Source organism: Halichoeres trimaculatus, unplaced genomic scaffold, assembly GCF_033239565.1.
Source record: "Halichoeres trimaculatus isolate MK-OKI-2021-1 unplaced genomic scaffold, fHalTri1.1 fHalTri1_scaffold_4, whole genome shotgun sequence".
Classification (NCBI taxonomy): domain Eukaryota; kingdom Metazoa; phylum Chordata; class Actinopteri; order Labriformes; family Labridae; genus Halichoeres; species Halichoeres trimaculatus.
In genome coordinates, this window is record NW_027437182.1 from 16,010,134 (window position 1) to 16,036,963 (window position 26,830).

The 26,830-nt window shown below is 38.8% G+C and overlaps 3 protein-coding genes across 5 annotated transcripts in view; 1 reads left to right on the forward strand and 2 right to left on the reverse strand.

Moving 5' to 3' along the window:
• psmd1 (proteasome 26S subunit, non-ATPase 1) overlaps window positions 1–15,794 on the reverse strand; it is a 28,135-nt gene extending 12,341 nt beyond the window's left edge. The window contains exons 1-16 of the mRNA XM_074668794.1: window positions 15,574–15,794; window positions 14,915–14,958; window positions 14,471–14,544; window positions 14,093–14,262; window positions 13,734–13,942; window positions 13,120–13,263; window positions 12,621–12,847; window positions 11,960–12,020; window positions 11,745–11,873; window positions 11,514–11,602; window positions 11,318–11,396; window positions 11,044–11,217; window positions 10,683–10,794; window positions 10,218–10,414; window positions 9,790–9,885; window positions 9,222–9,286 (exon numbers count right to left, since the gene is read on the reverse strand). Of these exons, the coding sequence (XP_074524895.1) occupies window positions 9,222–9,286; window positions 9,790–9,885; window positions 10,218–10,414; window positions 10,683–10,794; window positions 11,044–11,217; window positions 11,318–11,396; window positions 11,514–11,602; window positions 11,745–11,873; window positions 11,960–12,020; window positions 12,621–12,847; window positions 13,120–13,263; window positions 13,734–13,942; window positions 14,093–14,262; window positions 14,471–14,544; window positions 14,915–14,958; window positions 15,574–15,589 (1,886 nt within the window). The 5' untranslated portion in view covers window positions 15,590–15,794. The remainder of the gene's footprint in view (window positions 1–9,221; window positions 9,287–9,789; window positions 9,886–10,217; window positions 10,415–10,682; window positions 10,795–11,043; window positions 11,218–11,317; window positions 11,397–11,513; window positions 11,603–11,744; window positions 11,874–11,959; window positions 12,021–12,620; window positions 12,848–13,119; window positions 13,264–13,733; window positions 13,943–14,092; window positions 14,263–14,470; window positions 14,545–14,914; window positions 14,959–15,573) is intronic.
• htr2b (5-hydroxytryptamine (serotonin) receptor 2B, G protein-coupled) lies at window positions 2,339–7,892 on the forward strand (the record flags this gene model as incomplete). The annotated part of the gene is made up of 3 exons (XM_074667815.1): window positions 2,339–2,681; window positions 5,381–5,581; window positions 6,561–7,892. Coding segments are annotated over 3 exons (1,506 nt in total), but the record flags the coding sequence as incomplete, so codon positions are not given.
• Window positions 15,795–16,227: 433 nt separating the features above from the next.
• Window positions 16,228–26,830, reverse strand: part of LOC141789076 (uncharacterized) — a 121,560-nt gene continuing 110,957 nt past the window's right edge. The window contains exons 1-3 of one of the 3 annotated variants that reach the window (XM_074668366.1): window positions 18,058–18,928; window positions 17,299–17,412; window positions 16,228–17,021 (exon numbers count right to left, since the gene is read on the reverse strand). In XM_074668366.1, the coding sequence (XP_074524467.1) occupies window positions 16,924–17,021; window positions 17,299–17,412; window positions 18,058–18,826 (981 nt within the window). In that variant the 5' untranslated portion in view covers window positions 18,827–18,928 and the 3' untranslated portion in view covers window positions 16,228–16,923. Of the gene's footprint in view, window positions 17,022–17,298; window positions 17,413–18,057; window positions 18,929–26,830 lie in introns of those variants that run through there. The other 2 variants (XM_074668367.1, XR_012598180.1) reach the window with 2 other exon arrangements.

Here is a 26,830-nt window from a genome sequence, read left to right on the forward strand (position 1 = left end):
AAAATACCCAAGGCTTTCATCTGACTGGTTAATGTACTGTATGACCATATGTACATATCTCATTTTTTATGATGTGACAGAAGGCTGATACAGCTGCAACGTAATAAACCCCTCCGTCTACAGGTTCCCGGCTGTAGCCTGGGGAGTAACACACACTGAGGAACAGCAAAGAAGCATGCTAAGAGGGGCTACAGCCTTTGTAGTATATCCAGATCTCATTTGCTTGCTTCCTGTCTGTTACAGCCAGTCACAACACTACATCATCAAATCAACCTGGATCAAGTCAAGACTGCAATACGGCTTTTAAAATAAGAAATAAAACAAAACAAATATCTGATTATGGGGGAAAAGAGCTTAATTTCTAATCATGCTGATATGACCATTCATATGAGTTTAAAGTCTAAAAGTTAAAATGACTGATTTCCACATCTGGAGAGAAATGATTAAGCGCCAATCTGAGTCAACCACAATAAGTCTCACTAAAAAATGCACACGTGTGACAAGCACTCCATGTGATTCCAGCAGAAGTCAGCACACTACTAGCAACAAAGACTTAAGATGTCACTTAAGATTTAAGGTTTTCATTATATGACACACACACACACACACACACACACACAAAGTGTCCTGGGATTAAAGTTTACACAAGGATAAGACCAGAGCAGGACAGACAATCTTGTTGTGTTTTTGACACCTACAGTAAAAAGGGAGCGAGCACGTTTCTTTTTTTTTTAGGAGAGGTGTAAGGATTGAAGAGGGGGATTACTGGCCACATTTTTCACGTTTTCCTATGAAGGGAAGCATCACTCATCATCCTCCAGAAACCAGAAACTCACGGGATGCTTGTTCCTTCATCTTTGATGTATCAGAGCAGTTTTCAAACCTTACCATCCAAATTACTTATCAGAGGCAGTTTCAATGGAATACAAGCACAACTTTCTGAGAACTGTACCACACCAACGGCTTCAACCTATTTACCACCACTTCAACCTCCCACCTCTGCTGGTTTTGTATGAAGTACAGAAAGTGACAAATATAAACAGTGGGATGACTTTGTTAAAGGAAATTACCTCCCAGAACTACTGGCATGTTGCCAACTTGAAGACATTCATCTGTTTTTCTTTTTTTTTTTTAACCGAGCCAGACTCACGGGCGAGACTGAGAAAAGGGAGGGGTAAAGCGAGAGCTCAACACGACTGGAAAGAGCGCAAGACTGTGAGCGGGGGGCAGCAGATGGGAGTGGGAGAGGAGCGGAGGAGCAACAAGAGCTGAAAGTTTTAAACCTGTGATCGCCGTATGTGATGCACAGCGAAACTGGGGGTTCCTCCAACATGTGGAAGAAAAACAAGTTCCACATAATGGACTACTTCAGCCAGAGACAGATTTAGGTTTTACTGCTGAGGGAAGGCTTTCTCTGTCACTTCTTTTTTGGTAGTAAGGAAATATAAAGATGAGATAGGGGAGTTTTAAAAGTGATGTGAAAACAATGGAGGTGTGTATGGTTTTAAAAACATCAGGATTTAAGCTGCACCGTTCCTCCAGCACGAAACACTGCTTCAGTGTTTATGGAAGTTGAGACGTGGCGGCTTGGAAAAATACTTTTTAGGGCTGAAACTCAACAAGGAATTTTAAATGCTCAACACACAGCACCTTCTGGAGCAGGTAAGAAACTTTTTACATTTTGCTTCATGACTGATTCTTAATGAGTGTACTGCAAAGTGGTGTTCATATTCGTAAAGTTAAAAAAAAGCAAGAGAAAGTGAGAAAAATCATGTTTCTCATGGAAGATATTTAAGAATCCTTCAGTCTGTTTTTGTGTATTTAAAATCAATCTTAAAAGTTAAATGACTTTAAAAACAGTTTAGTAAGTAAATCAGTTTACTTCTTTGTAAGAAAAAATATTAATCTATTTAATCCAGGGTGTAAGACTGCAAGATTTTTTTTTTATTGTAGGAACAAGAAATTAGTGGGAAGTAATGTGGAAACTATTATAGCCACCACAAAAGCAGTGACCCTCTAATTCTGTTACTATAAACATCTTGTTATTTTGCCATCAGTTGGACTAACCGGAGCCAGCCGATAACAGATCTACTTGTTCTTTTTAGTGATTTTAGTAGATGTCCAGAGAGTCCAGTCCCTGGGAAAGTAAGGACCTCTGCTAACATCTCACTGTGGATATACTCATCATGTTGGGATTATTACCAGCGTTGGAGTTTTGATTGTTGGACCTGTTTTTTAGTCAACCCAGAACAGCGGATTGTCTCTTTTTGAATGCCATAATTTACATCTGCACTAAGGATGAGGCATCCCGTGCACTGATCAATCCTACCCTGTGTCCTTTCCTGTGGGACCCAGTGACCATGCTGACCGAGTGTTCATCACCAGAAAGATCAGAGCCACGACCCTCGCTACGGCCTGCTGTAAGCTCTGCAGCACCATGTCTCTCCAGGCCAACAGCTCACAGTCAGGAGAAGCGCCTCAGGCTCAGCTGAGATGGGCTGCCCTGCTCATTGTCATGGTTATCATCCCAACTATTGGAGGAAACATCCTGGTCATTCTGGCTGTGTCCCTAGAAAGGAAGCTGCAGAACGCCACAAACTACTTTCTGATGTCACTTGCTGTGGCTGATCTGTTGGTGGGACTCCTAGTGATGCCCATTGCCCTCGTCACTATTCTCTACAGTAAGTTTACGAATTGGACTTATGTTTGGAGAACTGAGAGTCTGTTTTATCTCTGAAACAAGTCTGTGCAATAAAAGAAATAAAAACTTCTGTCAACTGGGGAGAAAGTGTGAGACAGAGATCTACAAATCACAATAAATACATATTTACAAATGGCTTGGAAAAATATTTTAAGGAGTGTGACAGCATGTGTGGGCATAACCAGCCAAACAAGTCTACATTTAGTTTCCCTGTGTCATTAAGACAAATGATCAGCCTCTGTAGTCTTCAGAGAAAAACAAACCCACAGGTTAGGATAAAAATAGTTTGAAAACAAAACCAGATATAATCTCTATTACACTTAAACAAATTATTCAAGATGGAATATAACATGATGGCTGACAATAAACATCCTACTTCCTCTGGCATGGCTGCTGTAGCAGACACACAGCATGTCCTGATTGTCTTATTTAGGGGCTCATTATCAATTGGCATAATTGCAAACAAAGCAGCTGTTATTTAGGTCTGGCCAAGGTGGAGATGTAGAGTGTAGCTGCATATTGTTAATATTTGACTCAAAAAAATTTAGATTCTGTAAGTTTACTTTAATGACGTATTAACAGATCATGACTTAATCTGCACGCATTACGATCGAGTAGCAGCATAAGACATACAATTACATTTTATCGCTTATAAGTTCTGGTTTTGCATTGAAGGAGCAGACTGAACCTGACAAAACAAGTCGTGTATACAGCTGAGCTTACAACAAAAGTGACAGCAGGGGAAGCAGAGTGATGTGATGGAAGCCATGGGCAGAGTGAGGCAGGAAGACTACTCTGCTCTGTTGCTGCTGCAACACTCAGCTCAAGGGCTGAATGTCTATAAATCTACCTCAACTACTATTTATACATAAATCAGACCTGCACACACACATAAACACAACCTCCTCTGCTGTCATCCAGGCACAGGGGGGATATCAAACAACTATTGAATTGCACTGTATCTATTTATGAAATATCAACATTAAACCTGAAAAACCAAGGCAGAAAGTGTGTTACAGATACATCTGTGAGAACTGCCAGTTATTTTCCACATCTGTCTGACAGATGGATGCAAAGAGAGCGGAGCTTCAAATATGCAAAAACCTTGCTTGTTTAAAAGTATTAACGGTGTAAATATAAAGACCTGTTGTAAACTTCAAATTTAGTAGTGTGTGACTATGTTAGAGGTTTCTGAGAGCCAAGTGATCTTGATACTGCTTACTAAGTGATCACGATGATCATTCTGCAGAATAAGAAGTTTTCATTTCATCCCAAATTCAAAAGGCATTTACTCCACCTTCTTCTCTTCCTCCTAAAAATTTAGGTCAGAAGCTTTTTGTACTTTTGTATTTATAAATTTGAATTCAAAATAATTTTTGCTACTATTAATAAAAAACAGAAAAAAGTCACCTAAAAGGAGTAAGGACACAGTAATCTGCTCAAAGACTAATAACTTCCTCAGATGTGTCTTTGGAAACAAAGGTGCAAAATGTTAACTGTTCAACTTTGATAGTTAACACCTGTTCTTTTGAAGTTTGTACGTTCGCCAATCAATACTCTATTTCTATTCACCTATACTTGTGCTGAAAACACAGCTTATAAAAATTTAAGAAATGGTGCTCAGAGTTTTGTACATCCCTAAGCAGAAACAAAAACAACCCAAATGAAAACCCTGTGCACCTGAAAACAGTTACATTTAGTGATTTGCCTCCATAAAACATCTCATATATTCTGGCATTTAAAGAATATTTTCAAGTAAACCATAAGAAAGAAGGTAGAAATGCTCAAATACACTTTATAGCTTATATTTTATGTCAGTTGTTTTCATTATACAAAAGCTAAAAGGTTTAAGATGACTTTGTCTACAGTGGTTGGTCATTTTGTCTCCAATACATGACAATAAAACTGATACAAACACACTTGTTTTATTACAGAGAATGAGGAACTTGTAAGGCAAGTACCCTTAGACAATCTTAAAGAGGTGCCAAAAGTAACTTGTTAATTCTGTTGATGTTTCCTTCAATGGTTCCTTTCCAGTCTTACTGTTTATTGAACCTGGCCTGAGACTCTGTAAACTGGTGCAGAGAGTCTACGATGAAGGAGAATTAAGAACTGGTATTTGTCAATGAATGTCTTCCAGAGGGAACCTCAAAGTAAACTATGACTCAAAATTTCCCTCAAGTGCGTCAAGAAATTTGTATAATGAAAGAAAGAGAGGCTTAACTAAAGCAAACCATGTAAAAGAATATTTCCATTTCTTTTGCAGAGTTAATGGGCGATGAGACAAAAGCCAGAACAATTCATTGCCATTATTTTTGCCTGGAAGTGAAAATAAACATCACAGTTGAGAATAGTCTCCAGCACATCTTCATAAAGAGCTTTAGCTCCATTAACATTCAGTGAACCCAACATTTTCCAGCAAGCTGATCTTCTGAGGGAGAAACAAATACCAATCTTTTGCTTGAGTGCTTCTTTTAATCCTCAACCATTCTGTGCTATCTACAATACCTTTAACAAGCAAGATATAATTCTTTGTTAGAACAAAAATGTTTTTTGAATATGTACAAGATAAGGGAGTTACTTGTGGTAGAGACACTGGGACAGATGGGTAATGCACACTATCAACAGAAACAGCAAAAATCTATTACCTAACGTAACTTATTTCTTTCTTTTCTTTAGACTCTGACTGGCCTCTTCCCGAGTCTCTGTGCCCCATCTGGCTGTTTCTCGATGTGCTGTTTTCTACCGCATCCATCATGCACCTGTGCGCCATTTCCCTGGATCGCTACATTGCAATCAAGAAGCCAATCCAGCACAGCCAGTACAAATCCAGAGCTAAAGCAATGCTAAAAATTGCACTGGTGTGGATCATATCGATTGGTAAGCAAGATCTCAAACTTTATGGAGCTGTTCAGTTACATTTCAGAGCTCAGACAGAAGGCCTGCTACAGTGTTACTGGAAAAGAGAAGAGACTGTACAATCAGACTTAAATGCTGTTTTTTTAAGTAAAACTAAAGGTGTCACTTGGATTTCTTCAGGGGACTACACAGTGTTCATATGACTGGAGTTTTACCAGGTGCAGGTTGTACCACTGCTTGTCTAATAAGGGGAAAAGTACCAACCCCAAACATAGTTTGTTGCCTGATAACAAAACATAGTTTGCATCTTAACTAGAATAGAAACCTTATGGTTATGAAGCTCAACAGCAAGAGCCCGTACCAGAAAGGTTGTTTCACGTGTTTAAGAAATGGCACCAATTAGATATTCATATAGAGGGAAGAGAAAAGGGCAGGTAAGGGCATCAAACCAAATGTACAGGTTGGAATGTACACACTGCATGAAATAGATACTTTTAAATATACTTTTAAAACCTACATGGGCTCATTTTTATGCATTTCCCTTTTAATTGTCCTTCAGGTTATAGTTGACATATACCAATAGGTTAAGTTTTAGAGAGAGAAAATAAAATAAGGTTATTTTGTTTAACACTTGTGTATAAAAAAAGTGTCCAGCAGTCAGACCATTGAGAGTACAGTCTGTCTGATGGACTTGCTTTTATTGGAGCTTTGTTTCATGATCAAAGGAAAAAAGGTTGTTCACAAGGAGGAGGGAGCACTTAACTCTGCTGAAAGCAGGACAGATTTTAATCTAAATGTATACTGGGGCCCAGTTTAAGAGGGTTCATGGCAGGCCAGATGAAAAGGAAATGCTGTGTTTAGATTTTATTCTTACAGTAATGTCTCTTCTCTGATAGTGCATAAAGGCTACTGTAGCTGGAGTTAAAAATGACTGATCTGTAAGAGCTCATTGGTAGTTAGCATAAGAATTCCTCACTCCAACTGTTTGTTTCATTTTCAGGTATTGCAATCCCGATTCCAATTAAAGGTCTCAAATACCAGCATCATCCCAACAATAACATCACCTTTAACAGCAACCACACCTGTCTGCTGAAAACAGACACCTTCAGGGAGTTCATAATGTTTGGCTCCTTAGTTGCGTTCTTCATCCCTCTCACCATCATGATGATCATCTACCTACTAACTGTTCAGGTGTTGCGCAAAAAGGTTTATTTGCTCAAGTCAAAAGTGGCACAGCGCTTCAACTACCCATCAGTCTCCACCGTTTTTAAAAGGGAACAGGGTTTTACTGCAGCTGAAGCTGGACAGCTCAGTATGCTGGATAATGGACTTTCATGGATGCGAGAAAAAACAATCACAGGAACACTAAACTCTCCGACAGGAGACGACATATCATTTCGAAGAATGTCAACCATGGGCAAGAAGTCAATGCAGACTCTGAGTAATGAGCAGCGTGCCTCAAAGGTGCTGGGCATCGTCTTCCTCCTGTTTGTTGTCATGTGGTGCCCTTTCTTCATTACCAACATCACCTCTGTGCTTTGCACCAGCTGTGATTCTCATCTGATTTCCCGCCTCATGGAGATCTTTGTTTGGGTGGGTTACGTGTCATCAGGTATTAACCCATTGGTCTACACCTTGTTCAACAAAACTTTCAGGGAAGCATTCACACGTTACATCACCTGTAATTACAAGACCTGTGCTAGCTATAAGCCAGCAAAGCTCCCAGGGGTCTCAAATACAGATCGGACCTTTACAAGGATTTCATTCAGATCTTCCATGGCAGAAAACTCAAAACTGTTTATGAAGCGGGGGATGAAGAATGGCATTGGAGCAGTAAGCAGCCAAAGCCCTCTGAGGTGCCGGCAAACGCCTGTACAACCACCCAGTGGTGTTGTGTTAGACACAATGCTCCTGACTGAGAACGACACTGAGAAGCACGAAGAATATATCAGCAGTGTGTAGACATGGCATATGAATGAATCCAAGAAAAAGGAAGCAGCTAAAAGATTTCAGTGATGATGATCATGATAATCTTTTTTGCCCACCCATGAAAGCACCCAGTTAGCAACCTTATTTATTAAAACAAAGAGATTTCTTAACATAAAGAAGAGTCTGAGTTTTCAAATGTCTCAATATTATTTCAAATGATTTCTGGTAGGTCAAAAAAACAAAAAAGGAAGCAGTAATCTATGAAAGTGATGCGATAACCTGGAAACTCTGACACAGTTAAGAATATATGCCTATGCTTGGAAATTCTCAACATGCCATCACCAACCTCAATATACCAGCTTAATTCTTAAAGACAATTTCTACTCTTCAAAACCCTCCTGCAGCAGAGACAAAATGTGTTGCACCCTTGAGACACAACTTGTGTATGCTGGACCTTTGGAAGCACTCTTGTATATGTTCTGCAGCTTGATGTTTTAACATGTTTAAAGTTTTGGATTAAAAGATTGTATATAAGAAAGGAAAATTTCAGATTATATGGTAATCTAAATGTGCTCAATAAAAATGTTTTCTGTGTTGCTAAACGGGAAGAAAACTTGCAGTGTTGTCTCAACTCTTTCTGCTTTCTTTGATTTTTTTGTTCCCACTGGCAGCTTTGAACAAAAATAAAATTAAATGAAACCCATTTGAAAAAAAGAAAAGACGGGGTCTTACAAGCGAGGCAGGATAAATGAGATTTGGATAGGGCTCAATAATCTTGGTATGTGGATTTGGACTGTGTCAGCGTTTTATTGTTGTCTAGACTGACCCCGTCTCCCTGTCTTTTGTTCACGAACAGAAACTGTTGATCTTGGAAGAATAACAGAGACTAGAGACGTTTGAACTCAAAGCTGCTCTCATTGTCTGCAAGCGTGCATGTAGAGTCGTGGAGGGAGTTACTGAGTCATTAGGGAGGGAAGTTGGAGGGGAGACGGACGACTGAATTGTTATGGTTCAGAAGTCTTTCTAAACAGAGAAGATTTACACCAAGTTTATCTAACAGCCAACTGATTCTGCAAAATATCACATTGCCTTTTTTGGCTTAAATTTGACAACATGATACTAGTGCACTGGTCTAGGGAGTCTGCTTATGGGGGTCTGATTGTCAAAAACACCAGTGTGAAGGCGTAAAGGCCAATTATTTTCCAAGGAAAGGTGATGGAGATGAAAACAATTTGTTCATCATCTCCAGCTTACAAGTCTCTTTTTGTTTAAGATAAGAATGCATTTCAATTAGTCAATCACTGCTATGTTTTAACCCAATCTCATCAGAGACACAGAGCTGAAATTATAGCAATTCAAGGCAGTGAGAGAAGAGAAAGAAACTATGATTACTTAAGTGAATTACAGTAAAAGCAGCACACGTCAATGGGGCAGTTATGATCATTTTCAGGAAAGATGCCGTTTTCACTCGTCCTTTTCAAAAGTGGCTGGTAAGTAAGGCATGCTATAACAGTGTGACATCAATAACCTAGAAGGCCCTTATAAATACATCATACCACAACATCTGTTTAATTTGTGACTGTCAAAAACTTTTTTTTTTTTTTATCTTAGAGGAAAATATAACTTTTATCACCCTAAGATACTTGAAGGAAAAACAGAAAAAAGGCTTCTGTTGCATGTAAGGAAAAACAAAAATAGGGTTTATAGTGAAATAATAAATACTGGCTCTTACCTGAACAAGATGAAGCCAATGGACTCTACAGCAGCCCTCCTGACGTCATCATTCACATCACTCACCTGGACAAGGTCAGAAAAGTAATTAACAACCTGCACCCAGACTGCAATTCACCTGAGCATGATCCTCTATGACTCGCAGTACGAATACAATCACATACCACACTCTTACAACATGAAATCACATTAGCTTGACTGAGGTGCCACCTAGAGGACAAAAATTCAGTCACATCTGTTTGTTTTAGACGCCATGTTTGTAAATTCCATTTACTTCAATCACAGCAATGTTTATGATTAAGTTCATACTGATTAAGTCACTGCTATTTTTTCTATTATTCAGTTTATAGTAATTCCCTCGCTAAATTCTTGTAGCAATTATAGGAAGTGGTATCGGGTAGATTGGGAGTAAAATGGATTCAGATCTGGTGCAGCTTTATTCCAAATTAGAAAGAACACCTGTACATCATCCCTGTCTGCAGGTTTCTGCTCTATTGCCTGCATGATAAACCTGTCTTACCAACAGTGAAATACTGTATTGTGAAGAGAGCCAAACAGGAAACACTCACAGCGACATGTAGCAGACGTCGGATGGCTTTGTTGTTCCCGGAGCCGCAGTAGGCCATGCCCACTGTATACATACCGGAGCGCCGCAGGATTGGATCCTGACATAGACAATGAAACAAAGCAGAGCTTTGAGACTCTGAGCCTGAATAAACAACTATGAAAAACACGATAGAGTCACTTCCTTCATATAGCTTGTATAGAAAAATTCCTCATTTCAAGATAAAGCAATTAATTTTATATGCAGCAAATCAAACATTCAAACTTCAAGTTAACACTCCTGACTTTTTATCATTTCACTCGCTTCCATTTCCGTACAATTCAAATCTATAAAGGTTGCACCACTGCAGTGTATAAAGGACTGCAAACCTCACTGTTGAGCCTGGCGTTAACTGTGTGCATGATGTGCTTTCAACTGGCTTTTCAGGCTTACCTTGTCTCTGCAGAGGCTTTCAATGAGGGCATCAGCCTCCTCCATGCGCCCATACATGACCAGAGCAATTCCCACAGCCAGACCACGCAAGATCTTCTCATGCTGTGTCTCCTGAGCGTAGCCTACCATGTCCTCGATGGCCTGTGCTGACTTGGAGCCCAGCATGACGAGTCCGAGGGCCAGGCCGGCAGCTTCACCTGAGATATTAAATAATACTGTCAGTCTGGGTTTTTTCTTTCTCCACAATTCAGCTGTGCTTATTCATATGAAGTACAAAACACTGAGTACTAAATACAGGTATATGTTAAAGAAATAAGAATAATAAGCCCAACACAGCTCCAAAAATGTTGCTTCTGTATTTGTTTGGCCAAATAATTTACTTTTTAATTACAAAAATCACACTACATTTGATGGATTTGTTGGCCGCCTCACAAAAAGGAAACATTTTGTATGAAGGCTACACACCAGTAACTGCATCATCCTGGTACAGGTTTGATTTCAGGAGGTCATAAACATCCTGCCTAGCTGTGCCCAGAGCAGCCAAACCAAGGCCAAGGGCACCACCATGACGAACAATCTGTGAAAACACATGAGAAAACAGGCAATGAGAAATTATGACCAAGTAAATAAACTGGCAAAGTGACTTAAAGCAGCGTCTGATCTCAGCTACACACATCAGATTGAGGCTTTTCTTGACTGCACTCCTCTGATATTTGGAAAATAAATTATTTTATCATAACTGAGTTTGATCAGGAGGTTAATTTCTACAGCATTAATTCTCTAGAATGACAATGAACCAACTTTTAACTTGGAGAGATCGACTCACATCATTGCTTGCGTTTTTAAGCTGGCTCAGCAGGTAGTCGATGATGTCTCCTCCATGGTTGGCATGAATGAGTCCCAGAGCGTACAAGCCTCCTCCCTCCTGATAGGCTGAGCCTGGAGAGGTGTCTTTAGGCAAATAGGTTGCCATTAACTGCAGTGCTTCCTTCTCGTGGCCCTGTAAAAAAAACATTGCATGTTTAAAACTTAAGCTACAGTGAAATATTAAAATTTTGGATTTTCATTATCTAATCATTATGTTATAGGGATGTATTTACCTTGTGGATGACACCCAGACTGGCTGTGGCTGTGAACTTTGCCCAGTTGGTTGCTCTTGCAAGCCATTCCAAGTTTTCTCTTCAAGAAAAAGAAAAAGGAGAAACTTTGGTGTCAGTGTCAAAGTGTGTTTGAATCACATTATGCAAAATTTTAAACAGTACATTCATTATTATGATTTTATTCTTAATTAATTACCTGAGGAACTGGTCACTTGTAGTTCCTGTATGCATGAAGGAGTTTGCTATTACTGTGGCTGTGTGGCACACCGAATTTCGGACCGCATCCTGAGTTATTAAAAGAACAAACATGTTTATATTGAAGCAAAGGAAGAAGATGTCACAGAAAATACAGAGATTATACAAAATCTGCTTCAAACTGTTTCCTTCACAAATGTTGACAAAAAATTCATGTTGCTAGCAGAATTACCTTTGTGTTTTTGAGGATCATTAAATCTGTGTTGTTGTTTCTGATGAGGAATTGCAAATGTAGCTCAATGGCCATCTCCCCACTGAGGATTTTAATCATCTTTGCATTCTGATCTTTGGGCTCATCTTTCTGTTGTGACAAACAGAAGGATTGGCTAAGTTGAAAACCAAACAAAGTTTATTTTTCACAATACTAATACAATTCAAGGAACTTACAGTTTCTGCAGACTTTCCAGCAGGGGAGCTGCCAGCCTTTTCATCAGTCTCCATTGCATCACTGTAACAATAAAAACTTTTGTCAGTCCATGTCAGCACAAGGTAAGTAAAAGACTCAATTAAGCTAATGCACAGCTATAACTATTAACTCCAGTTCCCCAACATGACCCCTGGCTTCAGATATTATCCAAAAATGTTCATCAACACAATTTGAAAAGTTGCTGAAAATCTGTCAGCATCACATGATATTTCAGGAGAGGAACCAGTGTGACACTTGTTAGTGACCTGCAAGTTGACTGCATGAATAAATACCACCCATGGCACAGCCTAGCATTTGACCAAAATACTGAGATTAAGTTGTATGAAAACTGTGCATTGTTAATTTATCTGGAGTGATGCATTACAAGCATGTGGACATCAGTCTGTAGGGAAGAGTGAAGGCTGGTGATGCCAGGACTGCCAGTGTTGACTGCTCTCAGCACCCCATTGAGATTGTTCACCAGTTGACTGTGATCTCATGTTTACCCAAGTCATAAAAAAAGTTTTCTAATTTTTTTTGATCTTTCAACTGGTTGGTTAGTAGGAATTCAAATTTCCTTCCCAACATAAGAGATAAGTTGATCTTTAACGTCCCTTGTTCCTGTACCCTCCACATGCTTACCCATCTTTTTCTGGTGTGGGCACAGTGCCTGTGTTGGTTGAGCCTGGGACTGAAGGGATGGGAGTCCCCACAGTCCTCAGGTTCTGGATGACTGAAGACAGGAACTGTTGGCTGGCACTCTCATAAAGGTCAAAGCAGATCTGATAGGCCATCAGCAGGTTGTCCTCCTTCACCAGCTTCTCCAGTATGTCACTCACAGCCTGCGGGTCATCTAGGAATATCAGGCACTAGAGAAGCGAAGAGAAGGAATTAGGAAGATTTAGAAACTTTTGAAAATTTTAATTTTTCAATTATCTTTATTTTAACCTAACTGTACACACACAAGTATTAATGAAAATCAAGAGATACCAAAATATTTGGTAGTTTTTACAATGTGAGGAATATACAAAACTGAAAAAAAAGAAAATAATCATTATTGCACCCTCTACTTCAAATGGTGTCATGTACTCTGAGTTTTGCCACCTTTGTTATGGAGCAGATTCAAGGATGTGATTGTTACCTGACACACGTTGATGAAATCAGGTTTTTCCAAGTTCATATAGAGCTTAACCAGCACCCGCAGCACTTCGTTACGGAACTTCTTGTTCTGCATCAGGGACATGCAGACCTTGAGGCTGTAGGCAAGGAGGCCACTCACATCATTCTGCAAGATATGGTAAATGTAAAATATTATTCCACAGCAAGGAAAGAAGAGTCCTGAAAAGCAGCAACAGAAATCTGGAGTGCTCAATACAAAGTTACCAATCACGCACTGTCAAAAAATAGATGTTATCAAGAGCAGGGATGCATCCAGGATACCAATCCAGGTATCGGGTATCAGTTACTTGATTTGAAATGTTACCTCTGATGCACTTTCTTTGTTTTTTGCTGCATTACCAGTGTACAGTATATAAAAGCTTACAATGAATATTAACTTCTACATGCTGAAGCTTTCTTTAGCTGGTAAACATAAATAAATACTGGCTTCAGTAATTTCATCTACCCATTTTTGCCTTTTACCCAAAAAATTACCAGTCTTACCCCACAGTCGGGCATGCAGGTTATTATTTACTCCTGGTATAAGATTGGTGTTAGTCGATACCCAAAGCCCAGGTATCAGTGAAAGTTGCTTACTGATTCAAGGATGGTCTTTTCAAACATATCAAGCCTCCTTGTCTCCAGGGCGATGCCGATAGCTTGCTTGTACTTGTGGTCATCTAGGCATCGCAGGAACATCTTGTTTACAATGCCCTCAAGGCGAGGGTCAATGCTTTTCTTCTCCTCATCCTCTGGCAGTTCAGCATTCTCCACACGCAGCTTGGTGTAGTGATCAATGCATTTGGCTAGCAAAACAAACAAAAAACACATGATCAGAGGGGTTTTAAATCATCACACCCAATTTCAGTAATGCATTTCAAATTTATTTATTTTTTCTTGCCTCCACCAGAAAGCTCTAGAAGGTTAGCATGTAGAATTTACATTTGGTGACTCACCAATGATGGTCTCCACATATTCTGACTCATCCGTGACATTGAAGAGTTCTCCAGCACCAAGAGCGTAGTTCAGAGATTCTTCAAAGGCTCCCAAGTGGTAGAAAACCTTTGAGGCCACCAGGGCAGCAAAAGCTCTGCTCCTAAAGGTCTCATCTTCATACAGGACCTCACTGAATATTGACAACATATGGATTCAAGACAATAAAAGTCACATTTCAATAGAACTAAATGGGTCAGCATTAAAGTGCAGGTGATTTTGTCTAACACCTGGTATTTCATGTTTCAGGTTTAATGCATTTTTCTTGATGCACACATGTAGATGCTTAACTTATTTCTACATTATGTAGTATTTGTACACAGATCATCAACAGGACTTACATTTTATCCACTGATCCTGAAATTTCAGCCCAGAAGTCATTCACGATGGAGTCTAGCTTGTGAAGAGCAAACTCCTGCAAGTGAAAAAGACGTTTTGTGAATACTTCCTATATCCACGGTTTCCATAACCTTGACCACCTAGCAATTAGTTATGTATAAGGTGTACATTGGCATGAGAATTTTACATTTACTTCAAGTGACTATCAAAAAGTTAACGACACTGTTTGGTGAAACACATACACCATGCTGGTTTTATTCTGACATCATGTGGGCATGAAATGGAAACAAGACAGCGTGTCTCACGAGTTATGCTTCATTACCATTAAACAAAATGACGCTCATACCAAAATGAAGAATACCATGATGTTTTTTAAATATTATTGTCTCTACATCGGAGTTTGGCATTTTCGAGCAGTGGTCCACTCTTCTGTAGGGGCTTCTTACCTTGAGCTGTGGCTCCTCCTCATCAAGGAGTGAAATAATTCCAGCTTCAGGTAAAGACAGAGAAAAATAAATTTAGTGGTTCATACTCTCTATGATGCAAAAGGACACTCTTTACGCCAACAGTTTATAATACAACTCAAGCAGTATGTACAACAGCAGTGCTGATCATGGTTATGACTGTTGCTGTGTGTTACACATGTAGCACACTTGGGCTAATAGCTACCAATCTTCTGGGACAAGAAGTGGAAGCTATCATGTTTTAACTGTAGTTGAAAAGTACAGTAGCCTTCTAATACTGACAGCCATTCATTTGTTTCAGTAAAGACAAACTTAAGCTCTCTAATCTAAATCTCTAATAGATCACAGCTAATACGCAAGAATACCGGGCATTTGCTAGAATAATGAGTCGTTTACAACTGGATCAACACTTAGCTTCAATTGTACATTTAACCAAAAAATAACACAACGAGTGGATCAACTTTGCTTTTTTATACAAAAGACACATGGTACTACGTTTTTTATCTGCGAGTGATATATTCTAATACAGAAATGAGCAGTTGACGGTGAACTGACAACTGCTTCGTTAGCTGTGTGACTCAGCTAAATCAATGGCAGATAGCTAAAGTTACAGCTAGCACAATAAACACACTTTTACTTACCGGCGGATGTAATCATGATTGGCTTTGTTTACCCTCCTAAGCCCCAAGAAAGAGGTACAAAGGTGGAAATCCAGGTGTTTTCAAAGAATATTGGGAGAATAATAGTCTTATAGTAACGAAAAAGCACAACACAGGTATCAAACTCAACCGTTGCTAGCCCCTTTTTGTCAAACACCGCTAGGTCCACTGTAAAGGATCACTCTCATGGCTGCCCTCCTTAAAGCCTGATTAAAAAACACACACACACCGCAGGAGCATTATTTATGTAGTTTTTAAGATATTTAAATTGCAAAAACTAACTGTTAGAAATATTTTCTTTAATTTTTTAATAAGACAATCTTGTAATGTTGAGCTGTACTATTGAGCCCATCTTAATTGTGGACAGGCTATTCTGAAGGTAGTCCGTCGTGAGTCGGTTTTTTTGTCCATCTCGTAACACCTGCTTTGTTTTATATATATATATATATATATATATATATATATATATATATATATATATATATATATATATATATATATATATATATATATATATATATATATATATATATATATATATATATGTACTCTCAAGTGAGTCTGAAAACAAACATTTTACTCCATCACCCTTTTATAATAAAATTTCACTCTGCCACAGTCTTGTTATTTCTTTTTATTAAATTCATATAGTGTCTGTGCAGGTTTTAGTCTACATAAATACATTTGATGTGAAAAGTTATAATTTCTTATACAAACAGTACACCAACAGCACTTTTTGAAGGCACACAATTGTAAAAATTAAGCACAAAAAAATGAAGTTCATATCATGTAAGCAAAGCTGGATAATCCTAGTGGAGAGTTCTGGGGGAGAAAAAGCTGTTGTGTCCCTTATTGTCAAACAGGACCCCACTTCAGGATCTTGTTACATCAGATGATGCTATGACTTGAGTCCAAGGGCCTGCTAATCAAGCCATCTATTGGATTATGCTTTATGTTAAAGATTACATTAGTAGATTTCATATTGCTCAAATACTGAGTTCCACTATGATAAAAATGACAGAAATATTAAGACCTATTTAGAAAAGAAAGGGAAAAAGAAGGAGAAGAAACTGGTGAAATGTATGATTTACTTTTGATGGCCAACTGATCAAAAGAGATTTAAAGCAGAAAGATAACAACAGATGGATGATGGAATACATCTCTCTTCAGGACACAAGTCACGTTTGCTCAGCTTGAGAAATGGAGAGCACTACAAGGAAAACTTGTAAAACTGAATAAGGCTTTGTAGTACAATGAGGCTTGTCTCTTCACAGTTATCACAGTTCTGTCAGCAGTGATTTGCTTGCAGAAAAAAGTCACAGGGTCATAACATCAGCTGCTTTGTTCAGCTGATTCTCCTTTTGCTTGAGAGCCAGAGGGCAAGGAAGTGGTTTTCAGAGGGATGCATTCTTCTACACTTCCAGTTTCACCTGCAAGAGGAAATAACAGAAAACATAAATGTGTGTTATGGGATTTAAAATGATATGACACAACTTGGCAGGACTTTGTGATGCTCTGCTTCATATGTAAAGTGTGAGTTACACACAAGCTGTCTACCACACATTTGAATAAACCGCAAACTATGCATGGAATCCGATTCAAAGAAGAGCCTACGAGGAGTAATTTTACCCCCAATCTTTTGGCCCTGTGACAGAATAAAAGGCATCTCTGCCTCAGTCAAACTCAACTATGGGGCGACACTGCTACCTCTTCGACTGCAGGTAGAAGAGCTGTTGGGCTGGATTTCAGCTTCTCCTCTCTGAGGCCTGGACAAACATTGGAATGGCCAGAAAAACGGCTTCCCTCTATCCCTGGTATTATCTGAAAGGCAATAATAGGCCTTTAACAATTTGGCAGCTTATCTAAAGGATTGTTTCATGAATGCTCCCTTTGTTTCCCAGCCTTGACACTCATGCATGGGAAGCAGGGTGGGCGAAAAAAATGTAATGAATGAGAAAGAAACATCGATTGACCTACATAGAGGTATTCAAAACATAATAGTAGTCTTCACCAAATATCCCTGCAGGAATGCATACTGTTGCTTAGATGGTGAATTCTCTGATCCACACCAGCCATACTGTTTGGTGATTTTAAACTTACATACATTACTTGAGGATTATTTGGTCCTATCAAGTTATGTTGAACATTCTACAATTTCAAAAGACATCACTACATTTTCTTTTAACATAAAGTAGATTACTTTGTACAATAACTGTCTAAAGTTATGTGGTTCTTCCATTTGGCAATCAAATAATCAGACCATCATCATGTTTGCATGGTGTCCTGGTTAAACTCACAGAAGTCCAAACTTCACCTCAACAAAGATCTGCCCTTCTGAGTGTGTGCTAGACGAATGTGGGCAAACAGCAAAACAAACATGCTTACATCACCCCTCATTAGTTACCGGAACCAGGTAATATGTGCTCATAACATGAATGAACTATATAATGAAGATGCATGTTACACCTGCTGTTTGAGATGATTGTATAACTTTGCAGACGTTTTTCTTGATGACGTTTGCTGTAGCTTCTGTATTCGGGATGTAACAACCAACCCACACCGTCTCAGGTAAATGTTTTTTGAACACAGAGCGGAACAGACGCTCCAGGATTTGCGCACACTGATGCGCCTGTGCGCTCTCCTGTCTGGTGCTTATTAATCCAACCAGAGCTGGTCGAGCGTTCCTGGCACGTTTCGTACGTGCTTTGACGTCCTTTAGAATCTCCTTTACGCACAGTTCGTTTGAACTTTTGCAGAGAAATGTTTGTCTGAAGATGAATACGATGACAGGAGAGTCTATGGTTCGTTTTTTGCTGTAGATGTTCAGCCTCCTCACTGCTGTTTTGTGGGCGCTGTCATTGCGCTTCGGTTGTTCTTTCTTTTCGTTCTCCACTGGACTGGCTTTCAGATCCAAATCTTTAGTCCTTGCTGTCAAAGGTATATCGTTACTTTCTACAGTCTCTGTCTCGCTGCACATTGCACCTGCACCTGCACTGCCGACGTGGATACTTGAAAGGAAGGACGCAGGATGTCCGTTGCTGCTGGCCAAGCTGCCAGGAAACATGTCCCGGATGAACTCCTGCAATGGTCCCCCGCCATCCCCGTCTACCTCCTTGCTTTCACACGCGTCACCCACCAAATAAATCTTCTCTTTACCTCCGATTAGAGCGACAACCCTCTGAAACTCCTTCTCCTCCTCGGAAAGAGTGTCCTCGAGGGAGGCCGTGTCTGTCATCCTTGCGTAATAAAAAAATCCGGTTTTATTTAGAAATGACCGTCAAGAAAATCACAACTCCCTCCTTGATCGGTGAAGCACAGAAAAACTTCCTAACGGTCATCAGAAACACCCGGAGAGGGTGGACCGGGAGATCGGCGTCAATTTCGATTGGCTAGTCACCACAGTGGGCGGGGCTAACAACTCAATGTCACATAGATTAAAGACACGCTGGCCTATAATTAAGTTAATCTTTAATGAATAAGTAAACAAAAAATTAATGATAAACTCGACTTTATGACTATATTTAAAGAGGATTAAATGAAAAGAGAGATATGACGTGATTTCTTATAAATCATGGACAGCAAAGATTTGGGATGATAAAACCAAGAAGTTGGGGGTCTCTTCCTTTTACCACGATTCTCTTGGTGGTTTAGGGTATCCAACTGTCACTATAGTTTTTTTCTGTGGGGAAAAAAAAAACATAAACAAAATAGCGGGCTGTCACAAAAAGCAACTGCTACTCAAGATCTTTACCTGCCTACCTTATGTTCTAGCTTCTGAAAAAAAAAATATAATGCCTCAGACCACGAAACCCCCCACACTTCATTAGAAGTGCTCTTGAAGTTCTAATCCTTTAATCCACTTATGCATGTTCCTAAATCAAAAATCGCTGTCAGACTCAAATTCCACTGAGTTCATTAGCTGAAGTGAAGTTTTAGCACAGCCAGAGTGCCCCTGTGGACTTGACTAATTGTTTACTGATGAATGAATGATAAAGTCTGACCCAGGGCCAGTACTACTCAGCCTTTGAACTTTAGACCAGCTGAATATTGATTATAGGTGGTGGTGTATTCTTTTTGCACCTACAGTCCAACAGACTGCAACAGCTCTTCACCAATATTAAGAACCATATCTAGAATTTCTCCCATCTACACACCTTTGTGTTTGCCTTTATTAGGGTACAGGTTTGTTGACTTGATTATTGACCTCATTGCTCAGGGGAAAGTATAGCTAAGGGTCAAGAAACCTTTTTTTCTCTTTAAGTTTTTTGACCAATTCTGAACATTTTGCAGACAGTAGTTGGACCTTGGCTGAGATATTATTTTATTTTGGGGCAAATTTAACTAATAGATATGTTGGAGATATTTAAGGTCTGAATTAGAAATTACAAATGACTACAATTAGATAACCGGTGATTCCTAATTTATTGTAACTAGTATGACTTGCTCAGATATACAGACCAAACTTTTAAAAGCAGTTTGAACATGAACAAGAACAAAATTCTGTTTTCATGTTTAAAAATAAATTGTCTAACATTTTCATTCTTATCAGCTTTGGACATGCTTTCTTTCTTTATATCGACTACTAAGACTAGAAAAAAAAAAACTTGAGAGGTCACGCTACAACTCTCTTGAATTCCTGAGTGTAGTGAATTAGGTCTCAAGTGTCAGTACCCCACAAGTGACCTGTATTTGTAAAAAAAGAAAAAAAAAAAAAAGATTTTCTTTGAACGTGTCCTCCCACAGTAACCTCTCACCTAAAATCACAGTAAGCAAGCCAATGTTTATCCTTTGCTGCCATCTTGTGGCTAAAATTTTATACTTTCTATTATAAGTGGGTTTTTTTTCCCCACAGCTGTTAAAACTGGGACTTTTTCAGTTGATTGTAATAATGTAACTGTTGGATGTAAAAAAAATTAAAGTGCAGCCAAATTACATTCTGAAAATTTAGAGTTCCTTTAGTTCTCAAATTCCAGTCACTTTGACCAAAGGTACTTGTCTTCTTATTAGTGATAACCATCTTAGATCATGCTGTTTGAGTTGAGTTTGGTAAAAAGCTCAACCTGTGATTTTCTCAGCTCATATTAGATCTCTGAGACTGCAGACACTAAGCAGGAGAGGGCGTGCTTTTAACAATAGAAGGAACTGAATGTCAAGCTGACACACAACAGCTCATGCATGACGTTTTTTTTTTCCTAAGCTTTTAATGTACACTCATGTCCTGAACAGAGAAAACAATAATCACAACAATTCTCTACCTGCTACTTTACAGTGCAGCACATGCAGTGAGGTCATAGACAACTTGATGTCATCACTTGGTGACAAATGGGTGGTTTATTTCTACTGCTGTCAAAGATAGAATTGAGGTGAAGCAATTTTTTTTTTCAGATTACTTTTGAATCAGGTTTACGTACTGATGGGATTGATGTGAACTCACTATAGGCCAAAACCTGTGAGGGTCTCTTTGTTGCAGCTTTCCTGTGGTTTTCCTTTTTTTCTTGAAAGCTAAGCTTGCTGTCTCACAAAGTATCGCCAATATAGAATTCTTGTTTAAGTTCAGTGAAGTGACTGTAATGATACCAGTTGTGTATTCACCAGTGTACTGTTATACATTTTTCTAATTATTGACACGTTAGCATTTTTATCTAGTCACATGCTAAGTTCGGGGTTGATGTATGTTTATTTGGCAGAAAAAAGGTTACCTTCTGTCTCTAGCTTGTGTCTAAGGTCTCTTTGACCCTCTGTAAACTTTCACCCAGTCTCCTAGCTCCATGCTCTGATTCAACAGTCACACACTTTGATAGCACACCGCTCTGAAAACTGGCACCAGCTGTGGGTTGAGACAATGGTGTCAATCATGTTTTTTGGCCAATTACTTTTGGGTGTTTAGTTTAACTCAATCTCTGAATAGGCGTAGCAATGATTGTTATAAAATTGTATTGCTCCCAGATATCGGGGCTCATTCTTTTGGGACCAGCGCTGTAAACCTCACGTGTGACCAGAAGAAAAGCTGAAATGAGAAATGGATCCTCTTCTTGTTATCTTTGGGAGATGTTTGACTTAAGAGCTGGGTAGATTTTATTGCAGTATTTGTGCTCTTAATGAATGGCCTTTGTGTATGGATTATTTAAATGACCATATCAGAATGTATGAAGCGGTTTCATGAAATTTTCTGCAGTTTTAAACCAAACTGTGATTGGCTGACAACACATAACAGAACAGATCCTGCCCTCTGCTGGGCCCCTGTTGTAATACATTGAGTGTGAAGCAAAGAATCAAGGCATTTGGTTTATCTTCACACAACTGTTTCAATCAAAGAAAATTAAACCCCCGCTTAATCTATTGAAACAATTAAAGACACAGAAACCATCTTCCATGTCTTTATCTCCTCTCGCCTTGATCATTGCAACACTCCTTCACCTACCTCAACCAGGAATCTTCAGATCAGCACCAGATTTTGTGTATCATACCTATCAGACTTTTAAACTGACCACATTATGTCCGTTTTCAACTTTCTTCACTGGCTCCAAGGATATTTTATAATTGATTTTATGATTTTGAAGATCCTCAAGGTTATTCATGACCCCTGGTCACTAAGCCATAATGCACCCCAAGACCTTTACAGTCAAAGTCTTGAAGCTCTGAAGCTGCCTTTAAAAATCAGGTCAGGAGGCTCATTTATTCATCACGTTTTATTTGCCTTGTTTTTCTCTGTTTCAATCTTGTCAAGAGCTGAGTTTGGACAAATACTGAATAAAAAAAAATCTACATCTTAATCTGAATAAAAAGAAGATGGTACCGATTTTGAGCTGTAGAGTGACAATTACAATCAAAGATTTTAAAGAAAGGTTTTCCAGAACTAAACATAGTATTTGGAACTTGCAAATTTTTTTTTTCTTCTTTGGTGGTTTGAACCATTTCAGTCTTCTTCTTTTTTAAACACTTCATGACTGTCCTTCCTGAGTGGCTACATAGTTAAAAGTGACATTTATGTGCAAGACATGGTCTGTTGCAATGTAAGGTTCTTTTCAGGGCACACTACACCAACGCCACGCTTGCCAAAATATTTTCTGATAAAAAGGATGAGTGTAACAGGTGCCACCAAGCTCCTGCCAATCACCTACATATGTTTTGGACCTGTCCCCGGCTCACAAATTTTTGGGCAGCTATTTTTAAAACTCTTAGTGAATGCTTTCACACCCCCATTATTCCTGATCCACTGACAGCTCTTTTCGGCCTGCTTCAAAACCCCAACATTCCCTCAACAGTGAGACGTGCCGTTGCCTTTTCATCACTCCATGCAAGACGCGCTATCCTCCTTAAGTGGAAACATGCCTCTCCCCCAACACATAACAAATGGGTACAGGAGATCTTAGGTTGCCTTAAACTGGAGAAGATGAGATATTCTCTTAAAGTGTCCCTTGCAACCTTTTATGATACTTGGAAGCCTTTTTTAATGTACGTGGATAGCCTTGATCTAACACCTGAAAGTGATAGTGCGTGTCCCTGAGATACTTCCTCTACTCTTTCACTTTTTACCTATTTTTTGATTGTGTTTTTCTATTTACTTATTTATTTATTTATTTTTATTTATTTATTTTTTGTTTGCCATTTATCATGTTTGTTTCTGATATGTCTAACTCTTCAATATTTGTCTTCTTTTTATTTTTCTGTTTTTGGTTTCTATGTTTGTAAGACTGTGAGTGACCATTGTGTGATGAGGGCAAGGGAGGGGAGGGTAGGGGTGGGCAAGGAGGGATGTGTGTGTATGTGTTTGGCGGTTGTGGGTATTTGTGGGATGGGTGGTATTTGGGATCTGGGGTTTTGCTATTTGTGCCTTTTCAATTTTTAAGATGTATTCGCCTATTTATTTGTTTTGCTCCTGAACTACCTCTTGTGAAATTGTACATCTACTGATTTTTTTTTTTTTGTGATATACTTTGTTAGCCAAGGAAAATCAATAAAAAGATTAAAAAAAAAAAAAAAAAAAAGTGACATTTATATGTCTAACTTTGTCAGTAATCATCAGACCTCATTGCCAAATTTTTACTTAATTTCACTGTTTAGATGATGTATTGTTTGTGTACTGCATATATATCTTGTAATCATATGAGATAAGCATTTAGGTGTATTTTCTATGAGGTATTATGCAGTTATAATTTACTGACTTGCTTTCAGTTTCCAACACTTTTATAGAGAAATGTTCCTAGAAGAAGATCAAAAGATGACAGTATATAAATCTATACTTTCTCTAATCTGTGAATCTGACATTCTATACAAAAAAAACAAAAAACAAAAACATAACCATAACTATTTTATTTTTTCTTCATTTACATTAATGCCACAGGTTCGTCTAACAGTAGTTGAACTGGGGAAAAGCTTATCTAGTTAAAGCAAGGTAGTTTTAACAGTGGCAACCTATGCTGACTTGCCTCCACTAGGTGGCAGTACCCTCCCACTAAGAGTGATATTGACTTGTCTCTTCTGATGCTGAAACCTTTACAAGTTTCTGATCCTGACATCCAAAAAGCACCATGTGTGTTATTTAGTTAATAACCAATACCACAGCTCCCCATATGACTGAAACACATGGACAAAGCATGGTCTTCTGGGAAGGTACATGATAAATGCATGTCTGGGCCAACCCAGCTTGTCTGTTGTGTCCTTTCTACAAGATGACAAATTGCTCAGACTTTTATGGTATGTGTGCATACCACAGTGACATCTGCTTAAGTTTTAGGACAGGATTTAGCCGATTAAAGACTTGATACGTGCACTGATCACTGGAGATGATTCAGACCACACAGAGGTCACTGAAATGCCCTTCCAAAGATTCCCCTCAGTAGAAATGTCTATCTTGTGTAAGGCTCACATCAGCAGGGTGACACATTGAAGGTTTTGGCTGCTTGAGGAAACTTGTGGCACACACATGGCTGGAAATCAGTGATTTTTTTTGCTAGTGCATTTGCTTGCAGTGCTGCTGCAAGCTCTCACATTTCATAACATGAGATCCTCTCACCTCCCTTTGTACGGCCGTTTGGATGCTGAGAGGCTGACCTAGGTAAGGGCTATGCTAAAGTTGTGCTGTGTTCAAGTTTCTTGACTTCTTACAAACCAGCAACAGTATTTAAATGCTGTTTGGACATCAATGCATCTGAAATTATGGTGTCGTCATTTATTTGCAATTGAAAAAAAAAAGCATGTTTAAAGTAAAGTTTGAAAAGGTCACTCTTTTTAACAGTTGCAGTTGAAGTAAAACTGCCTCTTGTTCACTGTCACCTGTTTTTATAAAAAGACCAGAGATTTAATTTAAGATCTGTTTTCATCTCAATGGTTTTGCCCACTGAGTGTTATTTAAGTGCTAAAACAAAAGCAATATACCCTAAAGAATTCAAGAAATGATTTTGTTACAAGATACTGGCATCCCATTTAGATGTTTCTCAAACTCTTCTGTTGAGTCAGTCTTTGCACCTGAAATGTATTTAAATTACCTTAAAAATAGAAATGTGTCAAGTTGCATATGAGTTATTTTACCTTCTCTGGATTTATTGGCCTTTTGGTTGGCTCTTAGTTTTATCTCTAGAAAGCTGCATTGGCTCGAAAGCACCCACTAGAGGGGAATGTGCAGAGCTACAAGGAGAAGTAAACTGTGCCGTCAGTGGAGTGAGTGCTAGAATAGCTTACCATGCAACAAGAGAGTGCCTTACAGTCTTAAGACCTGTTATCTAACTATGGCTGGAGGTAAACCAGAACAGAACATGTTGCTCATTAGACACCTGTAGATTGTATCTACTTCCTCAGCTTCAATGTTTCTATCACTTGTTAAGGGACCATGAGGATAACAAGCTATGCTTGCCAACTCTGGTACGTTTGCGCCCAGTTTGCACTGCAGCACTTTTTCGTTAAATGTGTTTTGCTATTCTTCCATCATTAATGTTTTTTCTTATTTGTAATTGGTCAAGAAAATGTAATTTATATTTATGTTTTATTCTTCGACAGATCCAGTGCTACTAATGTGGCAAATTAGTTAAAGGACAACTTTTGTACTACTATGTGGTCCAAAATTTGACAAAACCACCAAAATGTGCAACTTCTTAATATTTGTTGTTTCTGAGCATCCCGACCTTTAAGTTTGGACACAGCCATTGTTCTGTCTAGATATGAAGGGTCACAGGTCAGAGGGTCACAAGTTAACTCGTAGCTGCAGAGACTCACACTTCTCTGCTGCACCAGAAAGAGGAAAAACACAGACACAAACACAGCAGAAGTGTCCTCGAGGAGCCCTGCCACTCCTCTGTTCTTCTTTCTTCAGTTCAAGACATTTACCAAGCCAAACAAACAGTCCACTGTAAGCAGTTTTTCCAGCCCAGTGGGCCTGGACATAGAGGACTTGTCCACAGAGAGACACGAAGGGTGGGGGTGGGTTGGATGGGGGGCACAGATGGTTACACCTTGAATACGTCAGGCTAAACACACAGTGCATGACAGGTCAAAGGTCACCAAGCTCCACAGACTGAAGAGGACTAAGGCAGCCGCTTCAGTGGCTAATAAAAAAACACCCTGAACTCCTGGAGTAAAAGCAAAAAGCGAATCCAGAAGGATGAGAGCGCTATAAATCACATATTTTCAATGCTTCAGTTATAACTGTGCGTTTGAGCTTGAATTCTAGAAACACATTCTTCTTCATGCGTTCACTGAAGTTTGATAAGATTATCTACAGAAACATCTATCAAATTATACATATGGATGAGATTACTCATAGGAAATATTTCAAATTCATACTGTTTAATATGTACAATGTTTTAATAATAATCATGAAGGAAATAATCCAAAGTCTTAAGAAAAAAACTGAATCCATCTTAAGCACACTAAGGTGGAATTACCCCTGTATTTTTCCTTGAATGGACCTATTGGATGGCACATTCTTGTCAGCTTTCTGTTTGGTGTTGCTGTCCTTAAGCATAATTTTATTAAGTGAATAATAAGCACAAGTTCTTTATATTAACACCACATCTTTGAGGCATCTCCTAGCGCCACTACTTGGACTTCAGAAAGTAAACCTCGATGGAAAATCATTTTGGCATCTAAAAATCCAAACAGACTCTGATTTTGTAATTTATATAAAACATACATCAACATTTTTAATTCCCTGCTGTTGGCTTTGTTTGTGAATGAATGTATATTTTCATTTTTTCCATCCAAACCTTTTAAAGCGTGTAACACAGAGGACCTTGAGCAGCGC